This window comes from Schistosoma haematobium, chromosome 1 (genome assembly GCF_000699445.3).
Source record: "Schistosoma haematobium chromosome 1, whole genome shotgun sequence".
In the NCBI taxonomy this organism is placed as follows: domain Eukaryota; kingdom Metazoa; phylum Platyhelminthes; class Trematoda; order Strigeidida; family Schistosomatidae; genus Schistosoma; species Schistosoma haematobium.
The window spans coordinates 30,677,456-30,703,519 of record NC_067196.1 but is presented as its reverse complement, the minus strand read 5'-3'; the positions used below and the strand labels follow the sequence as shown (position 1 = coordinate 30,703,519).

At 33.6% G+C, this 26,064-nt stretch overlaps 1 protein-coding gene across 1 annotated transcript in view; it reads right to left on the bottom strand.

Annotated features, from left to right (window-relative positions):
- Positions 1–26,064, bottom strand: part of HMR-1_2 (Hmr-1p) — a 129,193-nt gene that overhangs the window by 46,179 nt on the left and 56,950 nt on the right. Inside the window, exon 3 of the mRNA XM_051215553.1 lies at positions 14,458–14,906. Within this exon, the coding sequence (XP_051073690.1) occupies positions 14,458–14,878 (421 nt within the window). The 5' untranslated portion in view covers positions 14,879–14,906. The remainder of the gene's footprint in view (positions 1–14,457; positions 14,907–26,064) is intronic.

Here is a 26,064-nt window from a genome sequence, read left to right as displayed (position 1 = left end):
ATTTGGTCTGTACACAGCCCATCCTTAAGAAATCCACCCACTTGATCTCGAAGTTGGGTGTATACTGAGTCTTTCAGCCGGTTCAGCAACACTCTGTTGAAAACGTTTGGTGGTACTGACAGTACAGTGATACCTCTGTAGTTCTCATATTTGCTCAGATCTCATTTCTTTGAAATCTTAATGTGGTATCCTTCTTTTCAGTCTGTCCAGACTTGTTTTTCCCTCCAAATCTTCCTGAATAGAATGTGGAGCATGTTTGCAGTTGCTTCTATGTCTGACTTCAGTGCTTCAGCTGGTATATTGTCAGATCTTTCTACTTTCCCATTCTTGATTTGTCTGATGGCCACCCTGATTTCTCCCATCATTGATGGAGTGGCATTTATAGAAATGTCTGTATGTGCTGCTTCAATATCTAGTGGGTTCCTTGGGGCTGGTTTATTCAAGAGTTCCTCAACGTTATCTACTCATCTGTCGTGCTGTTCATAAAACTTAAAGATTGGTTTTCATTTTTTGTTCTTTTCTGATCACTCCGTTTTACTATATATTTCAGCTAGCCCCTTCATTGTATCATGTAGTTTCATAAAGTCACATATTTTTTTTATCTTACAGCTTTTCCTCCTATCACTATTAGGTATACCACATATTTCTGTTTATCAGCTATGCTACTCTTGTTCACTTTCTTGTTTGCCTCTGTGTATTCATCTGTGCCATGACTTTCTCTATTTTTGTTCGGCTGTTGTTACTTGCTGTCTCATCGTTGCTCCCTTGAATCCTGTCCAGGGTTTTGATAAAGAGCCATTCTTTATGATGATGAGTATTTTGTCCCAGAACTTCCTGAAGTTAGTGCTCCATTTATAGTTGTTCTCCACAGCATTCCCTTCTTCTTTGAGTGAACCTTCTAAGGCTTGGGACCTGTTTCTATGTGTTCTTGAATTCTATGAGCCTGTAAGTATCTCGGAGAAAAGCTGTGTTGGACCTTTGCAACTATGTTTCGCCAGTTGTCCAGTGCTTCTTTAACCTCAGTTTCATCCTAACCACCACCAGGTCCGTATTATTAAGTCTTCCTTGGACCTTCTCTCATTTTTACTGATGTAGTCGATCTGGTTATCCGTAATGTGACCCGGTGAGACATATGTAGCTTTGTCTATGGGTTTGTAGGGGATTATGGTGCCCGATATAACCACTGTTGAAAGCACATGAATTTGAAAAACTCTCATCGTGTTTGTTCCTTCCTATCTATCCGTGTCTCCAAAACAAGTGTTGTCTGTTCAGACCCCGATGTCTAGGTTTCTCATCATAATGGTCAGGTCCTCTCCTGAACACTTCTCTCTCATCAAAGTGGTTTTTATCGTCCTCGCTGCTATCATTGGTGAGTGCACGGTTCCAAATGACATTAATCGTAATCTCTCCTTTCTTTGTTTTGAAGGAGGCTTTGTTGGTCCTGAATACATGAGATTCCCATCCTACAAGTGCTTTTCGTGCTTCCTTGGACAGAGTGAGTGCAATTCCTTATGTATGCGAAGCATCTTCCTCCTTATAGCCAGAGTGCCACAGCACCTCTCCCAAAGCTAATCTTTCCTGTCCAACTTGGGTCCAATTGCTCTCAGTTATTCCAAGCACCGCCAGGTTATATCTTTTCATTTCTACAGTTGCTTGAGTGGTTCTCATGGCGGACGTTATAACTCTTCTAAATGAAGGTTCTTTAACTCCAAGAGTAATTTTTAAATGGACTTTTTAGTTAGCGAATTTTAGCAAGGTTGTTTTCTATGTGGTAGGTTTGCAAGCTCCATGCCTAACCCTCCTCTTTTATTTGGACTTGGGATCAACTCTAACGCTAGAAGGGGTCTGAGTGGAGTTAAGCTCATATATATCAACTATTACCTTTGGTCAAAAAGTTAACATTTCCCCTAGATAATCACACATGCTAAAATAATATTTTAAACGGGAAAAATGCAGATCCACTCAACTATTTAAATCTTGCTTACAAATATTGTATCTCATAAAGTTCTAAAACTTCAACAAATAATGTAATTAATAACAGCTCAGTGTCTTCAGATGTTTACTAGGATACTTTGTTTAAATACCTAGAAAGTTGTGTTTCTTTACATTGAAACTATAGTTTATATTGACCATACAGTAAATTTGTATTTTTCTTGAAATGATATTACATTTCCTGAAATATTTTCTCGAATACTTTATTGTGAAATCATTGAAATTAAATAGAAGTACTTTTACAGAAAAAATGTAAAGATGATCAATTTTTCATTAATTGGCTAATTATTTCATATTTCAAAAAGGTAACTGATTTCTTCAGTAATACCAAACTTTTACACTTTTCATCTTAAATTAATGGTAACTAGTATATTCTTATTGTAATATTTGTGTTATGTATTTGAAAATTGTCCTAAACAATGATGAATAGTACACAATTCAAAATTTCTGTTACTGTGAAATAATGTTCATAAGTTAGTCGATCAACTTTTAAATAACATGATCAAACATCTAACCAATAAAATGATTCGCTTCTCTTTTGTTTAAAATCAATTTACATTTATTTCTGTTCAACTATTATCTATTTAAGTACAGCAGTGTGTTATCATTTACTTTAAGGAAGTATAAACTCAGTTTGACTTTTAATTCTAAGCTTCTGTTTTGTTTTACCGAATAAGGTATTTACCAGGTATTAATTTCAGTTATATAATTGTTGACAAATTAGTTAACAACGGATAGTTGTTTCTTTCGAGTTTTTGATTTGTCAGCAATTCACATTTATAAACCCCTAATGAGATCGAAATCAGGAATTTCCAGCCCAACCATAGGCATATTATTTTTGTATTCACGACCTCAAATTGAATGATTAACACATTTAATTTCGATCAATTTGCTATTATCAAGTTGTGGAACTTGCACACTTCGGTTATAACATTGTCCAGTATTGTTAAATTCGTCTTCCTATTCTTGACAAATAAAGTTCTGTCTTATTTGTAGTAGTAATATTCTCTTGTTGTAAATCTTTACGCTATTCTTATTCATGCACCAATCAATGTGAAGCCGTAGAATTATAATTATAGCATGAATTAATTAAATTCATGAAGTATATAAGAGGTCAAAGGTGACATGATTTACACTATACTAGAGTAAACTCATGATGAGGGTGGAGAGTCTACATTTTACAACTGACCTTAAATCGATATAGTATGTCTCATAATAACTAGATGACGATTGGTTGTTTTTCCCCATAGAGCGCGCACTTAGACCATAAAACAAAGTTAGGGGTTTAAGAAGAATTTGTTATTCTTGTGTTGTATATTTTTCTGTAGGTTATTGACATATGATTTTAGTTAATAACACTTTAGTCTGTTCAGGCAGACATACTATAGAATTCGATTTAGTTTCCTGCCCTTAGAAATAAATTCAGTGAATACTGAAATTTATAAGAATACAATAATTGTCACACTGTTTTTAGACTGTGTCCAGTTGCCTATTTATATTAGTGACTATTATTAATATTGTAGGTCATAGATATTGTAAATAAGTAGTAGTCTAATGGTATTAATAGGATGGTTATCAAGTCTGTTTCGAAGCTTAAAACTAGGACAGAATAGAATAATGTCATCCAGTTGCAGCATTTTTCCGAGACAAATAAGTTTGAGAATAAAATATGTAATTTCCGGATTGTTGTTAGTAATTTATCAATATTGGATGTCTATAAATCAAATTAGTATATATTAGAATATTGACTAGACATATATTAGATGATATTGCATTTAGGACTTTATGTGGTGGCACTGGAAGCTATCGTTTCTTACAACAACTGTGGGTTAAGTAACACTTCTGAGAATGGTTGCAAGCTGTTATGGGGTTCTAAATACAGAAAAAGTAACTGTCTAGTATTCTATGGTTTGCAGTTGTAAAGTCAACATCATCAATAACTAAATAAAATGTATTGATCAATCAGTTGTAAATATCTCAGTTACACAAAAGGTCAGTCGAATCTGGGATAGCATGCAAAACTTTAAAGCTGGGTGATGCAGGTTGTATTCACTAGGACTCATTGATTACATCAAGATCTGAGGTAAGGATTTCTGGTGAGCCCCAACTTCTGCGAAACCTCAGCCTAGGATTTCTTGTTGAGTACTTCCAATCACCTAAGAACATAAATAAAACTCCATAGACACCACGATGTATTATGATTTATGAAGTCCCTAAAGTGGGACATTTTAAATGAACCATATGGAAGTAATTGATAATGCTTGAGTGGAAAAATTCTTTGAGAAGGATTTATAGTAATCAACTCCGTAGGGAAGTACAAACATGTATATAAGCTTTTGAACTAAGCTTGTTTTATGTGTGTTGCTTCAGAATTACAAGCTGGATATCTGAATATGCTTTCTAGTAGTTGAAACTCAATAGTCAAAACTACTGCATATACATTAAAGAGTAAGATTAACTTTACAATCATGTTTCGTTCTATTTGGTTAAATTCACTACTCTTACATTTCAGTTATAAACACTGTCTAATTAAGAGAGAAAATACAATAATATTCAAACTGAAAATCACAATTGTGGTTTCAAAAAGTTAATAGTACCGTTCATTTAACAGCTAAATTTAAAGATATAAATTTACGGTGACCGGTAAATTACATATAACTACAAATTTACACAGAAATAACCTGATATTTTGATTACTGTGTATCTATAGACATTATCAAACATCATAAACAGCGCTTATCGTCAACGTGCTGGTAAATCCTAATGTAAATGTCACTGTACGGTTCAAATTTTGTGGTTGTCAGTTCTTAATTTGCATTAGGTTATTTAAAGATAACATTATTGAGTTTAACAGACGATTAACATATCAGACTACGCATTTTGCACCCTAAAATGAGATACTGTCCGTAACCTAACCAACTAAAAAACATAGGCAGTAATAAAAATATATATGCGACTATCATCTACTGTTAGAAACTAATCAGATTAGTTCAAAATAACAACACAGGCGAATTTCAGACAAGATGCATAAGTCAATCAACTATACAACACAGATTCTCCTACATATTCGGATCGGTTCAAGGTTGTACACTATATTCACGCAGTGAGATGAGACAAATCCCAGGGTAGTAGTTATGGTAGTATTATTATTAATAATAATTTTTAACCACTGGCCACAGTGATCACGCGGAACTAAACTACGTGGTCTATACATTTCAATATTGCTCAGTCTAAAAACGAATGATGAACTGATTTTGAGAACCATAGGTCTTTCCTGCCACGCCCCAACGGGAGTCAACACCGCTAGGTGGTGGTTGGGAATGTGTAATGTATGCCGATAAAGTTTTGTTACCTCATCAACCGATTCTCATATCATACACATAACATTTACTGAACGGATGAAATCTATTTTTAATCAGTAACTTAGTGCTGATATTTGAGGCAAAGGTTTCTAGGTAAGAGTCTTAAACGAAACATCATCACTATAGTGTAAGCATATCCAACTAATCAGTTAGAAATTATGTTCAAAATGAATAATGTATCTTATTAGCATCGGTTAACCAATATATAATCAATGATTCCTAACCTCTCACGTTAATAGGTGTTACCATTTTGAAATTACTTAATTAATATCCATTCCTTATTAGTAATCAAATGGTTTTCGATTACTTATTTCGAAAACAAGATAATATGACATTGAAACAAATATTTTGACAAACAGTCCTTAAAAATTGTTTCAAAAATAATGGATTGGTAGGAAAATACTGCATACATTCAGGGAGCTGCTCTGATATTGTCAAAAGAAGCATGTAAGGCACCTATAGGATGGGTATCTCACGGATCCAGGATAATCAAAACATCCTTTAAAACAAAGAGAACGGAAATCGCTATGAATGCGATCTAGAATTATGCATCCACCAATGATAGCAACGACGACCATAAAGGTCAGTTATATGAGAGGCTGCAGACAACCATAGAGAAGTGCTCGAGAAAGGATCTCACCATCCTGACGGGAGACCTAAACTCTGAAGTCGGAACGGACAACACCGGATATGAAGATATCATGGGACGATATGGACTGACTGGGATATTGGAACGAGAATGGTGAGAGATGTGTAAATTTATGCGCATTTAACAAAATGCTTATAGGTGGCACAGTATTCCCACACAAACCCATACACAAAGCTACGTGGGTCTCACCAGACCACACCACGGAGAACCAGATAGGCCGTATTTGTATCAATGAAAAATTCAGAAGGGCAGTAGAAGATGTGAGAATCAGGAGAGGAGCCGACATAGCTTCAGATCACAACCAACTGGTGGTTTCAAAGATGAAACTGAAGCTAAAGAAGCATTGGATAACAGGATAAAAAGCATTGCAAATGTTCAGTACTGACAAACTCAACAAATTCAAGATAACTTTCAACAACAGATTCTAAGCGTTACAAAAGAAAGAGAAAACTACTATAGGGGACAATTAGAAAGATATCAAAAAACACTAACTTCAATGTATCAGGACGTTCTGGGACGCAAGAAGCATCACCATAAGGAACGAGTCTCTATCGAAACCCTGGACAAAATTCAAGCAAGGAAGGACAAGACAACAACTAACAACAGCCAAACAACAAAAGAAAAATTCATAACACAAGCTAAATACATTGAAGCAAACAAACACTGAAGCAAATACGTGGAATACCTATCCACGACAGCGGAAAGAACTTCAGGAGAAGGAAATATGGGACAGTTTTATGACACAATAAAGAAACTGGTAGGGAAATATAGTAAGCCACAGGGGCCGGTCAAGGACAAAGAAAGCAAGACAATCACCGAGATCCAACAGCGGAATACTGTGAACATTTTGGAATCAATTAGAAGATTTGGACTTCGCAGATGACCTGGCTCTTCTATCACATAGACACGAACAAATGTAGATGAAGACAACCAGTGTTGCAGCAGCCTCTGCATCAGTAGGCATCAACATACACAACGGGAAAACCAAGCTCCTCAAATACAATACGGAGAACACCAACCAAATTACACTTGATGGCGAAACTCTGAAGAATGTGGAATCCTTCACATACCTGGGAAGCATCATCGATGAACAAGGAGGATCCGATGCAGACGTAAATGCGAGGATTGGCAACGCAAGAGCAGTATTCCTATAGTTGTAGAACGTATGGAACTCAAAACAACTGTCTATCAACCAACATAAAGTTCAGAATTTTCAATACGAACGTCAAGATAGTTCTACTGTACGGAGCTGAAACGTGGAAAACTACTACAACTATCATCATCAAATGCACAAGTATTTATAAACAATTATCTACGCAAGATACTCAATATCCATTGGCCTACTGTAAGAGAGGATAAACCAACATTCAATTGAAGAGAAAATTAGGAAAAGACGTTAGAAGTGGATAGAACATACATTGTGGAAAACATGAAACTGCATCACGAAGCAAGCCCTAACTTGGAATCCTGAAGGGAAACAGAAAAGAGGAAGGTTAAAGAACACACTGCGTCGAGAATAGGAAGCAGAAATGAAAATAATGAATGGGAACTGGAAAATATTACCCAGGACAGGAGTGGATGAAGAATGCTCGTGGGCGGCCTACGATCCTCCACTAGGGGTAACAGGTATGAGTAACTAATTAATTAATGTTCTTCTGTTAATAAACATTGGGTACTTTGAATCAGTATGTTTGTAGAACTAGTAATTGGGTATAATTAAAAATGAAATAGAATGACATACAGAAACCGTGGATTTGATAAATAATTAACTACGAAAGAAATATCAAGAAAATGTTTAGTGAGTTTTTTGTAATTCCCTCCAGTGACATTCTTAATTAATACTAATCTAGGTATGCTGGGGGTTTAATGATATAATGGAACACGTTTAGTCACTGTACATTTTTTGAATAAAATCTCGTCTAAACAGAAGATATCTGAAGGAGTGATAGAAAATATTACAAAAAAATTCACGAAGAACCTCAGATCATTAATGTGACCTTTTGTCTGAAAATTGTTCAATTCCAGTAAGAAACTGTTCATTTCAGAATTATTTGCTGTAAATAATCTTATATTAAAAGATAACAATTGATTATGACAATAGTTGTGATGAGTTTAAAGTCTTTACCAGTCAGATCGATACTTTGGTGGAGTTATCTGCCTGAAAAAAATTCATTATGCAATCAGTCTTTCAGATTTCATTTCCCATTAGTAATTATACATATGTTAAATGTTCTTTTTGTTGTTGATTACTTTATCATAATGAAAGTATAAAAAAGTTTAGTCGATTTGTAGATAACTGTCCATTGAATGTAACCTACCACTCTCACTGGGGGCGAAGTTAAATACTAATCAAGTTGGAAATTAGAACTTTCTATAGAAATACTAGATTCTTTTGAGTAGATTAACAATGGTTGAAATTTAAAACAAATCCTATTGTTAACACTAACTTGAATAGATTATCATTAATTTAGCTAGTAATAACCAAAGTAACATCGTTTGCGGAATAAATGTAAGTGGTTACTTCCAATAAATCAAAAATAATATTTAAGGAAAAGAGTGATGTATAGGTTGAATATTCGTCTATCAAATTTTTTATGACATTATATCTGACTAAGTGAACCTCCACTACATCTCACTAATTCAAAAAGTACACAAATTCTATTCTTAAATGTGGTTTCTATGTTGATTCAAAGTATACTAAAAGAAATAGATACATTTTATCGTATTAATCAGTAAGAATGTGTATGGTTTTTTATTGTTAAAGATAAGAATACTGAAGCAAATCTCAAAATAGTGAACTGAAAAATCACTAGTGAGTTAATTCATTATTAGTTAACTTCAAGATAATTCATTCCATTATATCCGTACTCTAATTAGATTTTTAGTAGATATAATACATATATTATCTCGTTGAGTCAGTGACAACATAGAACTTCGTATTTACGTACATCAGTTCGAGTTGCCATACCACATTAGTACAGTAATGTAGTTGTCGATTCAAATCCCGTAGTTGTAGAGGTAGTAAGAGTATAAGCAGTAATCAAAAAGATTAGGGTTTCAAGATGTTATTCAAGGACTGTATTCCAGTGAAATAAATTTGGAAAGAGAAAAAAAGGGACATGAAGAATTCAGAAAATTATAATTTGGGAGAACGCAAAGAGTGGATGCACCTGCGCCATTGCAAACGATTTTGAACCATGTCATTCAGCGTCTCTTACCATCGGTTGATATCATCTCGCGGATCCCAACCAGGTAGTCTACACCTACCAACATGGCTCAGTCCAATGGTTAGTGACTTCATGGACTTGTGCCATGTTATGGTCTGGCCGCCTCTAGCTTTCTTCCAACCTACTCCTACACCATAAAACACCGCACATCGAAGCAGTCAATGGTTGAGCATACGTAACACGTGTCCCAGCCATCTCAACTGATGAAGTTTCACTACTTCATCAATTGATTTGCCATCCTTACCCAGTACTCGTCTCTTAACAACTGCATTACTTACTTGATGGTCCCAGGATATACGAGCAATATTTCGAAGACACCTATGATCAAATACTAGTAACCTACGAATACCCTCTACTCTTACCGGCCATGTTTCACAGCCATAAAGTAGGACGGAACGAACTGCTGTGCAGTAAACCCATTCTTTTGTTGGTAGACGGATATCTCGCCTACGCCATAAATGACGCAAGTTGGCAAAAGCTAGTCGAGCATTCCGTATCCGTGCTGAGATTTCGTCACACACTAGACCACAAGGACTGATGAGGTTCTCAAGGCAAGTGGGGCGGTCAACACGCTCAACTAATTCACTCCTTATCATTAGTTCGGGTGTTGATGCAACCCAATCCCGAAGTAACATTTCGCATTTCGAGGGGGGAGCGATATATTAGTTAGGTTAAAGATAATAACTCCTTGATATATTTTGAGTAAATACTAAATGTTTGTTTGCGAAATATCTTCACAATAATTAATTCACATGCTCGAAACTACTAACTTTTAAAGTTGGAACTAAACAGGTATTTAATCCTTAATACCGATAGTACTATAAAAAAATAAATAAACTACTTACAATGAAACTGAACTGTTTTTTTATTTTATTTACACGTGCCTTCTAGTAATTCATTTATATAGCTCTTTTATAGGTTTATTTTAATAGCTTTCCGTTGCCTTGGTTACATACACTAGTTCCCACTACTGGTTATGTGCTATCATCATCATTGTAGATACACAGTTAACTTAAGAATACAACAAATTATTAAAAGTGAATCAGCGCTACATTTCTACGTATGAATATTCCCATTTTATTTTGATACATATTTTTTGATGCTCTATTTTAGAAAGTAAAAGAGTTACAAATGCTACATAGAATAGTGAATGATAAAGCTTTTACATAAAGTACAGTTTAATATCTTTATCTAAAGGATACGTTTTCTTCATCTAATGAATTGTGTTACAATGAAAGTTACATTCTGAAAGCTTTTTAAAGTTATTATTCTCGACTAATTTTTCTCTAAACTATATCTGTAGTAATAAATAATTTTGGCCACATACTGACCAAAATAGTGTTGTACTGTCACTTTCGTGAACATAATATCTTGCAAGTTTTAATCAACTATAATTTAACTGATCTGATGAAGGTGTGTTCTGCAAATTCATGCCATAATATCAGGTTAGAATACTCCATCAAGCTAATTTCTCTTGGGGAACTTACACCAGCATGATTATATCAATGGTTTCTCACTTGGTGTCAGTATATAAAAGAAATTAACCCAAAACTGCATTAATCTCCCTCAACGTACCTAACCTACAGGAACATTTCTTACTTAATAATAATAATAATAAATCGGAAATAATCAACCTAGTAAGAAAAACGTTGGATACTCAATTTGAATTACTGCTTGTTTGTCCTTATTAGAGTATAGTTTAAAAGTTAACTGTATGTTAATTTTTCTTAATTATCAAATCGATACTGAAATTATTCATTATGTTTTATGAATATTTGAAAGGAATATTACTGATAAACAGTGTTTGTATATACATTGATAAATAATAAATAATGGCTTTTCTTTTGCCTATGAAATACTAGAGCATGATGATTAGTCACTCGATAAATAAATCTATATTGGTAGGAAACATATAATGTTAAATGATAAAAAAATTTTAAAACATTAAATGGGAATATATCTAGTTAAAAATTTGAAAAAAGGGTACAAGAGAAGAAAATTTTACTATCTATACACAGAAGCTAGATTAGATAACCTAGATTATAGTTGAATTCATGAGTCAATTGAAGCTAGACCACCGTAGAAAACCTGAAAGCACTGGACGACCGTTTCGTCATAGTATAGGAGTCCTCATCAGTGCACATTCACGATCCCGCCTCTCGAGATTCGAACCTAGGACCTATCTGTCTCGCGTACGAACACTTAACCTCTAGACCACTGAGACAGCATCCAGCGGTGTTAATGTCTAACTCTAACCAATCCGCGAAATTGAGCCACCGTCCAAATCTCGTGGGGAGTCTCATACTAGGACGAAATAGCCGTCCATTGCTCCCAGGTTTTCCATGGTGGCTTAGCTTCAATTAATTCATGAATCCAACTATAAAATTACTAAAATCTCCACAAAACCCCTTCTGATAATAATTTAGATTAATCTAAGTGAAAATATGTATTCTCTAGTAAAGATGGTGAATTTATTATTAATATTAGTAATCTCTTCAATAATCTATAACATTTGCAGAAGTTAAAGAAAAGAAAATATGTCAAATGAACATTTAAAATTATTATCTCATTATATTTATAGGTTGTACTTGTCAGAGGTTGGTAGGATATAAGGTAGCATTTAAAACAGGAAGGTAATGAACAGCTGTTTTGTCATTGTAAGGGAATCCTCAGGAGTGACTCCATCAAGGATTTAAATATATTTATCGAATAGTGTTTAAGGAAATTGTCTATTTCGAAGTTATTCCCATTGTTTATAAAACTTTGATAGGGAACTATAACAGGTTAGAAATATGTACAGTTTTGATTTAAACATAATAGTTTAACAGTACACTGTTGTCACTACTTCATTCTCAGAATTATCGGTGTATCACTGTTGGGAGCTTGTTAACTAACGATGAAGAGATTGTTTTTAAACGACAGTTGGTTTTACAGTGGTTAATAACTTTAAATGTATCTATGAGGAAAAACAAAATTTACACTTTCCTAAGTAGATCATATTATTGACTTCGTTTAACTTGAATTCTACGTTATCGATTAAAACTCAAGTAAAGTGTATTTTTTAAGTCAATTAATTTGAGAGGAAACAAACCAGCTTCCATCTGAAGAAGAAATTAGGAAAAGACGTTAGAAGTGGATATGACATACATTGTGGAAAACATCAAACTGCATCACGAGGCAAGCCCTAACTTGGAATCCTGAAAGGAATTAGGAAAGACGAAGGTCAAAGAACATACTGTGCCGGCAATAGGAAGGAGACATCAAAAGAGTGAATAGGAACTGGAAAGAACTATCACCACTAAATTAACTACTTCTATGGATTCAGTGTTCATCTTGTTGTGTTAATAATGTATGGCAACTTGGACCGGTGAACATATGTACCTGGTCCTACATTGTAGCTGACTGACCGACCGACTGATAGTAAGATCCGAAGATAGAGGGTAAAAACTGTTGAGGAGTCTCATACTAAAGCAAAGCAACTGTATAACGCTCCTTGATTTTCAGTTGTTCTCCAATTGAGATCAGTCTTTCATAGATACAATCTAAAAACTTACATAGTTTATTTTTATTTTTTGTCAATACTAAAACCTTTAAGTCTAAAAGTTAAATGAATATATCTTAACCATTAGACACAGGAAATATTTTCAACTTTATTTATTTCACTGACGAAAATTTGCTGTAATTCGATATAAGATTTGAATGTAGATCGTTTACTGTTTATTTGTTCACTAATGAACTTGACTACTTTCTATTTTTGTAATGATCTATCTGAAGAAACTATAAGAAAAGTTTATTGCGTTTGTTACAGTTAACTACATACCCTTAGTGAATTTTAGACTGTTTTCTAGTTGTTTCACAAAAGAAAACTACGAATATTTAGATGTAAACAACACAATATAACGATAAAATGACTTCCAGATATTTAAATATCCTACAGAAAGGATGCCATTTTTCGTTATGACGAATGTGAATACATGAAATCTAATTCCAGAATCATTAATTCACACAAGCAAAGTTTTGAAATTTCGCAATAATATTTGAGTTTTTGTCATGATAAATGGATATGATTGCACAAGTCATTTGAAAAATGTATTCTACTTGTGCCAGGTAATACTTTAACTATCTTAAAGGTGTTGTAGACGAACTACATGAAAATATGGAATCGTAAAAAAGGAATATATTTAAATGGATGAGAAGGCAAAGAGTAGACATAGAAGATTGAGTGTACATTTATAATATGTAAACATGATATGACACCACTAAGTATCAACTATTGTTTGATGCTCATTTCTGTTAGATCAATAGTCAGTGAGACGGAAAATTACTCTGAATATCTTGAAAATAAAATGATGCGCTATTCAGTTAGGCCGAATTTATTAAGTCATTAACTTTAGGTTTATTTTTCAGGTTCTTGTTAAAAATAGACAGCCTACTTACTGATCAAGTCACATGCACTCTTTGTCACATTCCGCTGAAAACAGTGAGGCTACCAGTTAAATACATGTATTTTAGAGATTGAACACTACATAATGACGAGTTATCTACATAGTATAGTTCATTGTAGTTTCATATTAAACTGTCATCTGGGAAGTGATACATTTTCAAGTGTCCACGAACTACAATAATCAATTATGACTCGGTTTCATCATCTTACATATACAACGCTATGAAAAATATGGCATTCTAAAACGAGTGATTCACCTTAAGGGATATTTGTGAACCTAAAATGTGATACATTATATTTACTGTTAATATTTTCGTCATACTGTATAACTTCTGCAGACATCACTAAATAACTTACATTTTCGATCATAAGATGGATTTATCACCAAATGACTTTTAGCTAATCGCTGACAAAACCAAAAATTTTGAAACTTCTCAGTAGTGGACATTTACTACTCGACAGGGAATCTAAATCAGAACTTTAATATTTCTCAGCAATCACGTTATGTTGAGCCATGAGTCTAAACCCACTGGTTCTTCAATGTCAGTCTGCAATTTAGCATAACCTTTATCCAAAGCCATAGGTGATACTTGTATTACTCAGGGAAGACCGTAACTCCACTAATTGCGGCTTATCATCAGGACTTTTTCATTGCATGGTCTATAACAAAAAGCTATCTTTTAATTAATAGTCTTTCAAATCATCTAATCTCGATACTTAATACTTTATTATAATCACTTTAATGGACAATAACGTTACAGTTTATTAGAATAGTAGACTTACTCAAATCTGCTTCATCATTGTTATTTGTATGATCAGGACTGAGGGTCGTCACGTAGGAGCATAACGCTTCTGCATCTATATCAGCTTTAGTAACCAATATACCTTTACGTTCATCCACACTAAACAATGTTGAAGGTGAACCCAGTTTGTAGTTTAACGCTATAATTTGTCCAAATTCATTTGAAGACGAATGTGTTATTGATGAAGACATAGAGTTCGGTAGTACGATTGAATTTATTGTACCAATTTCTGTACCGATTTTACAATTTTCATCAATACTAAACTCTGTTGAATACACCTGAAGCCTTGGTATTCGTCCATGTATACTTGATGATATAGTAATGAAATGTATAAAAATGTGAAGCAGAAAGAATTGTTTCATGTAATAGATAACATTTTTACTCTGAACAATTGCCTTCATGTCCCAGAATCAAATGCAGTTTCGTTCACTAATGGAATATTGATTGTTCGTGGAAGATTGTTTAAAATGGTTAATAAAGATAGTTGTAAAAGAGAAAAGAAAGGTAAAGCCTATTAGATTTTAATATTTTTTTTCAAAGAAATAAATATATAATTATGTGTATTGTAGATATATTCAAACGCCTTGCTTCTTGATCTTTGTTTCTTCAATGTATACTTGACTTTTTCAACTTCTATGGTATAACCCTAGTCAAATTTAATTTTAGGCAATGTATAGAAAGAACTCTGAATGATCTAGTGACTCATAAAGATAGATTAAGCATTCCTACCACCCCAAAATATATGACCTACAGTTCTGCACTGTCCCCCTTGTTTATAATAACCCGTTTCCACCTTGTTTGCGTACCTATTGACCAATCAGAATGCGAGAAATTAATAGATAGATAATACAAGCTATTTTATGAATTGTCCCTCATTATCACATTTAGTCATGAAGTTGTAAACTAACTTCTGTGAAATTATTCCATCTCTGTCTGGTAGGTTAGAAAAGAACAAAATTTACGAGGCCTTAGTTTTCAATGTAACATGTTGACTGAAGCTTCATGACGCATAGTTCATACAATCAAATAAGCATAAACAAACAAATATTGGTTTGTTGTTTGGTCAGATAACACACACTCATATTGCAGTTAAATGCTATGATAACATTTTCTAGGTAAGTCTTTTTGTGTTCATTCAATGTAGTTCTCAAAAGATAATTTGCTAATAAAACTGTAGATGTACAGTTTGAAGATATTTTGTTACAATCTTAAGCATGAGTGACACCATAAGTAATTCGGCATAGTAGGAAGTACATTTTCGCCACTAATTTTATGTTTTTATTACTGGTGCACAGATAAAACATTTGTAATCTTTCATAACGTTTTTAAGCTTCTGGGAATTATCCTCGATCTATGCAGTTAATATGCCTTTCAAGCTCTATTTACAAGTGTTTTCATGTTCATAATAGTCAGGTATCAAGTATACAAAAGTCGTTAAATGTAATATTTTATGTATGTCGAAGTTAAATAACTGCAAAGTTTCTCTGAGCAATTTGTTCCGTTTCCTTCGTTGAAGATTTTTACGCATACAATTTCGATAAATATACGAAACGAATTACTTATATACGAAGTTTGCGGAAATTCTTTGATTTTTTAGTTTACATTACAGGCTGAATTTATCCAAGAGTACTAAAAAATTGTTTCGTTTTAGTTCGGAACTTCTTAGGGGTTATGACTCTGTTAAGGATCAAATCTGGGATGTTTCGGCCTTGTCATGATTTTAGTACATTTAGATCACTGAATTACGATCCATTAGTCTATATTTTAAACTTCAGTCAGTTAGCAATATTGTGCGACTATGTTCATTGGAAGTCATGTATACGCACTGTTAAGAAGTCTTTTACTAGGACTAGGCAGATGTTCAGTTCCATATATTTTTCAATTAGGGTCTGATTAGAATCAGCCTATTATGTAAAGTCTGAATAAAACTGATTGGTTATTCAAACAAAAATGAATTGCAAATTGACATCACTGTCTCAATCAAAATTGATTTAGCTTTTGAAGAATTTCTGATTACTATAAATCTTTTTCTAATTCACTGTCATTTTTATCGTAAATATATGTAGTCCTAGTGTAACTACAGTTGGCTAAATCAAGACATTTTATCAGTCCGTGAAATCATTTGCCAATGAACTGAATCATTTTAAAAAGTTACGATTCATGCAATAATCATGATTGATGGTTGAAAGCCTTATGATAAGTTTGGGAACTTCGTCCAGTGTACACTTATGTTATTTGGTACATCGTTTATGACTGTTTGTATTATTATAACTAATTTGTCTACAGTATTTCACAGATCTATAACAGATTGTCATTAGTAGAGCTCCTTTAATTGAAAGCAAGATCAGTAGTTTAAAAATAAATTGTATTAAAAATGACAGAGAAATATTTTTTGGGTAATACTTGAATGAATTTCTGATCTAATGAGTTATTCATCTCATTGCTGAGATGAATATTCATTTTAAAAAAGTGAATAATTATAACATTGGTTTTCGGACTAAATGAAGATGAAAAATGCTGTCTTAAAAATCTTGGTACATTGGTTAAATTGTATTATAACTACCGTCAAATTTGAATGTCCTGAATTCTTTTCCATTTAGAGCCATAAAATTATCGAAGAATTTTATATCATAGTAAACCAACTATTTAATGATTAACTGTGTTTTAATAATCTACTAGTCGATGTGCCCCAAATGCCCTGGTACGGCCGAGAGTGGGAAGAGTCCGCTCTCCCTCTCGAAGTGCTCTCACATGGCCACGCGTATATAGCCTCTGCCAGGGAAGTCCTACTCACTGCCTTCTCGTGGCGGGAGTGTTGTTTACGAAATTCAAAGGACGAAAGGCGAATGTTTGGCGCTGTAGCTGGGTTGTTAAATACAGAAGACTCACCTAGGGGAGTTGGAAAACCCTGATTCCAAACCACTGGTGCACATGGGCTCCAGTATCCGAAAGGAACAAATGGAGTATGGACCTTAGTGTTGGCCACCGGCTACCATGGGACAGAATCTCCTTACGTTGCTCCACTGCCTTGCGGATCAGACCTTCATGTCGAAGATTCCGGGTGTGGCCCCCTAAGAAAACCACCTGCTTCGGTCCGGGCACCCGGAGAGTATCACAGCCTTCACACATATCAAATGAGATTTGTGTGGCTCATATGTATTTGGTGCCTCCTTTTACCAATATCTATGTGTTAAAATAAATAAACCGGTCGATGTCAGTTAGCGCTAAAAAAACCTCTTCAAATAACAAGTCGATTAAATATATCATTGACTTTAAAAATGTAGTTGTATATATTTAATCACAATTCAAGGGTTGATTTACATTTTTCAAGTTTCAAATATCTGATTTTTAACAAATATATTTATGATAACATAGGAGTGATTGAAATACTTTGTCAGAAATTATGTTTTTTTTTTCAAGATAGAAATATTATTATTAATTTCTGTAAAAAGAATTATTATTAAAAGTAAAGGTAACTCAGAAAATGGATTTTTTGAGATGAATCTATGATATAGTTTGTAAGATTGCTTAGACGTAATGTTTTAAAAATCTTTATTACATAACACGGCCCTAGGTCTCTGTAAACAATAAAACTTTTTTTTACGGTATCATCAATATAAAGCTTGTAAATTAAGGCAATATCGAGGCATACGCACAGTATGCACATATGCCAATAAGAGACTGATCAATTTCAGTCCTAAAACATCAATGGGAAGATTCAAGTAAAACAATATCAAGTGAATAAGTCATCAACCTTTAGAATATTTTACTAACTTTCCATAGTAATACACAGGTATAAACTTTCTGCGTTGATTATATCATACATGTAACAATGTCAAAAAACTAATATTAATGCAATCTTCATTAAAACTGAAACTTAACTCTAGCATACATTGTTAAGACATAGATTTTTTCAATTATTAATGATGGAATGAGTAAAAATGCTGATTTCATAGAATACAGTTTGTAAATACTTATTTTAGACACGAGTACAACTCATGTATTTTACATAAATGATTATGTGGTGTTACCTAGCTTCAAATTTTATTTAATGTCAGGGAAGTGTATTGGTCAAACAGATTTGCATTGTATTTCCTGTCATAACATATAATGAGTTTGTTTATAAAGTGGAGTTTTCCATACAGACCAATGGTTTCGTACTGATTATGTGTGATTTAATATCGGCTACTAATTTGTAATATTTCACCACTAGGCAAACGATAAACTTTTTGAAGAGTCTTCTTAGGACGAACATCGATCACGTTAACTGTAACCCAAGGCGAGAACGGTTAGAATGGTAGGGCTTGAAAGAAATTTGTAAGAGTATTCCTCATCGACATAAATAAATATATTTGTAATATCCCAATGAGTATAAAAATTAAATTTTATGACGTTTCGTAACTCAGTGCGAGGCACTTCTTCAGAAAATTAAAAATCCCCTGGTATATTAATTTATTCATAACAATCTACCCAATGCTCAATTTATTCGAAATTGTCAAGTCAAACCTTGGTAATGACACTTACTTACCCATTAATTTCTCACTGATGTTCGCTTTTTTCCCAAAGATTTATTGACTCACTTAGTTCTGAATTCGAGCCTTATATGTCGGATGCTAGCATATGATGGTCCATACTTTAGTTTTATATCAAGTGTTTTACGAAATCAAACTAACCTAGATTCCCTACTTGGTAGCAGTATATTTCTTTTAAGATTTGTCAAAGCATATCATTTATGAATATTCCATGACTTTGGATCTTTTTATCACGGCGATTATCAAATAGAATTATGTCATTAAAAAAATACTATTAAAATTTCTTCAAAAACTTAGAGACTCAAAGCCTTAAGTTGTAATACTATTCTTTTTCTTATTAAAGGCTACTATTAGACTACTATCCTGGACAGCAGTTTAATTGTGGAATGTGATGAGGTTTATTATTCAGAAAGTAACTCTAGAAATTCTAAGTATTATAAAAAATGTTAGGGTCTTTTCACTGTTAAAAAGTAAAAAGAAATTTTTATTGATCACATTTACATAGAATAAGAAAATGTGATCATGAGACCATGTCGTTTTATACCGAATTGTAATGATCCAATGGTATATTTCATTATGTTTAACTTACCGCTAGACATAATAAACACAAGAATATGTGTATACACTAATGAGTAATTTCCAGATGAACTCCCATAAATTCTAATACGAAACCTTAATATGTAGAATCACCCAACCCAATAGTAAGACTATAACTCATCGATAACATTAGAAAATGTTAGTTCTAAGTTATGTTGTTAACTGAAGTCGAGAATGAACTTCACTCAGCAGCTCGAACTTGGGTTCGATAGGGTCGTGAGTTTGGAGTTGTGAGGAGTCCTAAACTAAAGTTAAACAGTTGTTTAATAATAATTCTTGATTTAAAATACTTTCCAACCTATCTTATTTGGTAATAAAATTTACCTTATGAAGTCCAATATCGTTTATAATCTTTGAAGAGGAATTGGTATCTTACTTGATTGTTACAGTGGTTGAGACCGCATCAGTTATACTGGAAATAATAGAATGATAATAAAATCGTAAATATTGTATAAAGTGAATATGAGCATAACTGTAGAAGTATAGATACTACCCATTATCGATAAAAATTTCGTATATGTTTAGTAAAGCATCAGTTTACACTACCGCTTAACAGCTCACTTTGGCCACTTAGTATGTTAATAAATTCTACTACACCGATATTTTAGAGTGAAACAAGGTACAATATAAGTGACATTTTTTTTATACCAACTAAATTACTAATATATAGTAATCTTTGGGAGAAACAGTATTGTTACAGGTTATGAGTAATTATTATAGTTAGCAATTTTACATATTTATATCTCGTTTCATGCATCCCCTGTAGCTCACTTTTCATAAACAAAGACTTTAAGAAACAAATCTCTAGTTAGTTTGTCAGTAGAACTATAAAGCTCTATGCCTGAAATAGGGGACGATCTTTGAATGTTCTTAATTTATTGTCTTCTGGCTTTAAGAACTTATTATTTTTCTTTGGAAATTCCAATAATCAAGTCAGATCAAAACTCATAATTTACAAAATTTGTCATCTTTTTACAAGGTTCATAAATCGATCTTATAAAATAAAACTTGTCCTATGCATTCGAGTATTTTATTGAGATTAGTGAACGCACCTAGCATACATCTATATGGATTACATAGAACTTATCAAGTACTTAATCCATTTATAAAACAAAATTCTCTATCATAAGTTATAATATCTCTAAGACTTTGAGAACTAAAAAAATTTAAGGAATAAACCTTATCTGAATAATTATTCTGGATACTTTATTACCTAGAGGCTATCAATCATCACTCAATCTATTTGATAAAGGTAAAGACTCGAAGATAATCTAAAATTCATGTGATTAAAACTTTGCTATCGAATAACATTCTAAATCTGATTTTACATGGAACATTAAATTCGAAGTCTAAAGGATACTTATTGCATAATACAATATGCTTAGTATATTTATTCGTTGCATCTAACATGTATTCAGTTATCTGTCCAATGATATTTTGTACTCTGATAATGTTCCCAAACTAAGGTTTCTCAAATGTTCTATAGTTTACTTCGAACGCTGACAAAAGATCACTTATGTTTGTGCGTATCAATTTTGATTGATTTTTTCTATTATGGTTTCATGTCTAAAGCTTTGTGGAAGGTATCGTAAAAAATATTTCACTGTTTAATTCTATTTTGATACTTTTAAAAATACTTAAGTGCATAAGATTCAAATAACACAACTGAAAGTTAACACTAAAAAAATTTATACTTTTTTCAAGTCAGGTAACCACATCACAGCTACACTTGTATGTTTCATGTGAGAAACATGAGTGTAACTTGAAAGGATAAGATTTTAAGAACCATTTGAACCTACTAATCTGAAGGCTTCATAGGTCAGTTTTACAGTATAAGGGACCAGAAATGTTGTGCATTTTAAATTAAAACGAAGATATGACAACAATCACAAGTAAATTAATTAAATAATGTAAGGGTTTTATGGAGATTCTTTAACTTTATAGTTTATGTTATGAACTGGCCTTAGTTAGACAACCAATCAAAACTATGGAGCACTAGGCAGCTATTTTGTTCTAATATGGAATTGAGCCCAAGGCCTTCAGATCTTGTGGTGAGAACCTGCCCTTTGATTCACCGAATTGGCATCCAGAGGTTTGTATTTCCAAGTTCAGTCAATCCACTATATCGTACATTCATCATCCAATATTCTTAGTGCATAATTACCTCACATTAAACATGGTTATACTCCTCTGGTCACGGCATCTCACTCCATAGATTACCTCGTGAAATTAATCACTTGTAAGCACATGATTATTATTATTTTAATGTATTTGTTGAAACTGTTGTTTAACTAAAGCTTGTTCATGAAATAAGCTATAAAGTATTTCTTAACTCTTTGAATAAAATTTTAGGCTTTATTTGAGTAAACAAGAGTTGTCCGTGAGATTTATGACATGGAATGATATACTTGATAATATGGCAGTTTGAATTTAAGATTTGTTTAGTTCGACAACCATAGTTAGACGAAAATAGTTCAATATTTGAGTTACATGTAACAGAAAACATGTATTGCATTAAAGCTCATGATATTCATATTCAAAGTAATCTTTTGAGAAATAAAAACAATAAATTACAAAATACATGATATGTCTTAAAAGATATATCATTCAATAAAATCTCCGACACTGTCACACATTAGTCGTGCTGGTTTTTTCTAAAGTTCACCTATTTTACTTACAAACAATCCGATTTTGTAGCTTGAAGTTAATTGGTTTACTTAAAGTTTCTTGGAAATTTATAAAATATAAGAATTCCCCCTGTAGTAATCTTACAGAAAAATAATGGAATAGGCTACATATATTAAACCATTTGAACTGGTTTATGTTTAAATTTACTTTATTCTTTGTATATTTAAATTATCTAGTTACTTCATCCTTAACTGAAATATTGTTTAGGTTCAAGGTAATTTTCATTATAGATAAACTTCAACTGCTATGATAAGTTCGAATAACATGGAATAACCATACTAGTTCAATATTTATAAATAACATCAGTACATTAGTTTTTAAAGTCTTGTAAACGTACTTACTTACTTACTCCTTTTACTCCTCATGGAGGAGCATACGCCACCCACCAGCACTCTCCATCCAATCCTGTCCTGGTCGATCCTTTCCAGCTCTTTCCAGTTGTTATTCATTTTTTTCATATCTGCTTCTATTTCCTGACGTAATGTGTTCTTTGGCCTTCCTCTTTTCCTCTTCCTTTCGGTATTCCAAGTTAGGGTTTACGTCATGGTGCAGTTTGATGATTTGTGTATTGTATGTCCTATCCATTTCCATCGTCTTTTCCTAATTTCTTCTTCAGCTGGAAGCTGGGTTGTTCTCTCCCACAGAAGACTGCTGCTGATGATATCCGGCCAATGGATGTTGAGTATCTTGTGTAGACAACTATTTATAAATACTTGAACCTTCTAGATGATGGTTGTAGTAGTTCTCCAAGTTTCAGCTCCGTACAAAACCAAAACGTGGCATTAGTGCTTGAAGTCACTAACTTCTAGTCTGAGCCATGTTGGGAGATGCAGACTACTTGGTTGTGGTCCACGTGACTATCGTAATCAATGATTGGAGACCCTGTGTGACATGGCTTAGAATCGATCACAATGGCTTAGGTCTATACACTCTGTGTTACCTTAAAATCACTTCATATCTTTCTTACTGTACTATATCCTTATATGCAATCTTTCTTTTATATATTACCACTATTGACTTAACTACTTCTGTGAATTCGGTGTTCATCTTGTTGTGTTAATGAGATATGGCAACTTGGACCGATGCATATATGTGCCTGGTCCTACGTTGTAGCTGACTGACTGAGCTCCATACAGTGGAACTGTCTCAATGTTTGTATTGAGGATTCTGAATTTGATGTTGGTTGATAGACAGTTGTTTCGAGTTCCATATGTTCTTCAACTGTAGGAATACTGCTCTTGCCTTGCCAATCCTCGTATTTACGTCTGCATCGGATCCTCCTTGTTCATCGATGATGCTTCCCAGGTATGTGAAGGATTCCACATTCTTCAGAGTTTCGCCATCAAGTGTAATTTGGTTGGTGTTCTCCGTATTGTATTTGAGGAGCTTGGTTTTCCCGTTGTGTATGTTGATGCCTACTGATGCAGAGGCTGCTGCAACACTGGTTGTCTTCATCTACGTTTGTTCGTGTGTACGGGATACGAGGGCTAGGTTCTTGTAAACGTAGATAATAGTTATCCTCTCTTTAAAAAAACACATCTGATTACTAGTAATGTTTAGCTATTAAAAAATGAGCGTCTAACTATTCGAAAGTGAACTAGTTACCTCAATTTTCACACCTACGAATTAACCTATTAGTACTATTAATATGATAGTATTTATAAAAAATCTCGAGTTTTCAATTCTTAATTAATATGAATGCGTATGGATACGCGATCATATATTAAAGTGTTCAAGATTATTTCACTTATATTACATAATAAAATGCCATAATGATTATGTAATTTTAGTTACTGGGATTCGATTGACTTATTTATTTAATGAAATTCACTAGTATATATATATTAAAAAGGAGGTGTAAATGTACATAGCATTGTTTTGTTGTATGAAGAACTGACATTAAACATAAACATAATCGTCAAGATTATGATTTTTTATAATCAGATTTTTATTATTTAAACAATTTATTTATATATAACAATATTTATTTAAGACTGATTGTAACTCTCATTATCATCTATAAATCTAGTAACTAATTCCTTACAATAACAATAATAGAAAGCATTATTTCAAAAAAACATAAGTAAACAATATATATATATATATATATATATATATATATATTCGTGAGTATTCGCTAAGATTTTTCACTTTGAATATAGTTTATATTTCAATAGTTGAAATCATGAGTCAAATGAAGCTAGTCCACCATGGAAAGCACTGGACGTCTGTTTCGTCATAGTATGGGACTCCTCAGAAGTGCGCAGTGGTCTAATGGTTAAGCGCTCGCACACGAGACTGATAGGTCCTGGGTTCGAATCCGCAGGAGCGGGATCGTGGATGCGCACTGCTAAGGAGTCCCATACAGGGACGAAACGGCCGTCCAGTGATTCCAGGTTTTCTATGGTGGTCTAGCTTCAATTGACTCATGATTTCAACTATTGAAATTTCTAAAAATCTCCACAAAACCCCTTCTAATAATAGTTTATACCTATTTATTTATTTGAAGGCATAAATATTGAATACATATTCGCCACATAACTCACTTGATTTGTATGTGGGCTATAATACTGCCCGGGTGCCCAAACCGGAGCAAATGGTTTTCTTAGGGGGCCACACCCAGAGCTTTCGACCTAAAGTTCTGATCCACAAGGCAATGGAACAACGTAAGGAGATGCAGTCTAATGGTAGCCGGTGACCAACAATAGGTTCATACTTCATTTGTTTCCGTAGTATCCTGGACCCTATATGGACTATTGGTTTATGATCAGGGTTGTCCAACTCTCCTATGTGGACCCTCTGCGTTCATCAACCCAGTTAAAGCCCTAGATATTCGCTTTTCGTCCTCTCAATTTCGTAAACAACGCCCTCACCACGAGAAGTCAGTGACTAGAACTTCCCTGACAGAATGATATCAATAGGGATCATTTTACCCTTCAGTTAATTTACAAATATAAAACAAATGTAATAGATTGTTTTCCACTTAATATCAGGTAAATAGAAAAATCTATATTATAAAGAAGTACTCTGAACACTCCTGTCAAATAAAATTATATTAGTTTGTCATAAAGTTATCAATCTGAGATAAATAGCTAACTCTGGTTCTTATTAGAGTAGATTACAGTTTTCTTATTCATACCTCATCAAATATTCATGGATGGTTTCTTACATCACTTATTAAACATTCACTAAATAATACAAGATAACACTGGAAAACCATTCTTGTAGTTACCTAACTGAAATCAGTTTACGATTATAAACTACATGCCCCCAAATGCCCTGGTACGGCTGAGAGTGGTAAGAACCCGCTCTCCCTCTCGAAATGCTCGCACATAGCCACATGTATACAGACACTACGAGACAAGTCCTATTCACTGCCTTCTCGTGGTGAGGGCGTTGTTTACGAAATTGAGAGGACGAAAAGCGAATATCTAGGGCTTTAACTGGGTTGATGAACGCAGAGGGTCCACATAGGAGAGTTGGACAACCCTGATCATAAACCAATAGTCCATATAGGGTCCAGGATACTACGGAAACAAATGAAGTATGAACCTATTGTTGGTCACCGGCTACCATTAGACTGCATCTCCTTACGTTGTTCCATTGCCTTGTGGATCAGAACTTTAGGTCGAAAGCTCTGGGTGTGGCCCCCTAAGAAAACCATTTGCTCCGGTTTGGGCACCCGGGCAGTATTATAGCCCACATACAAGTCAAGTGACTTGTGTGGCGTATATATATTTGCTACCTCCTTGTACCTATGTTTGTGTGTT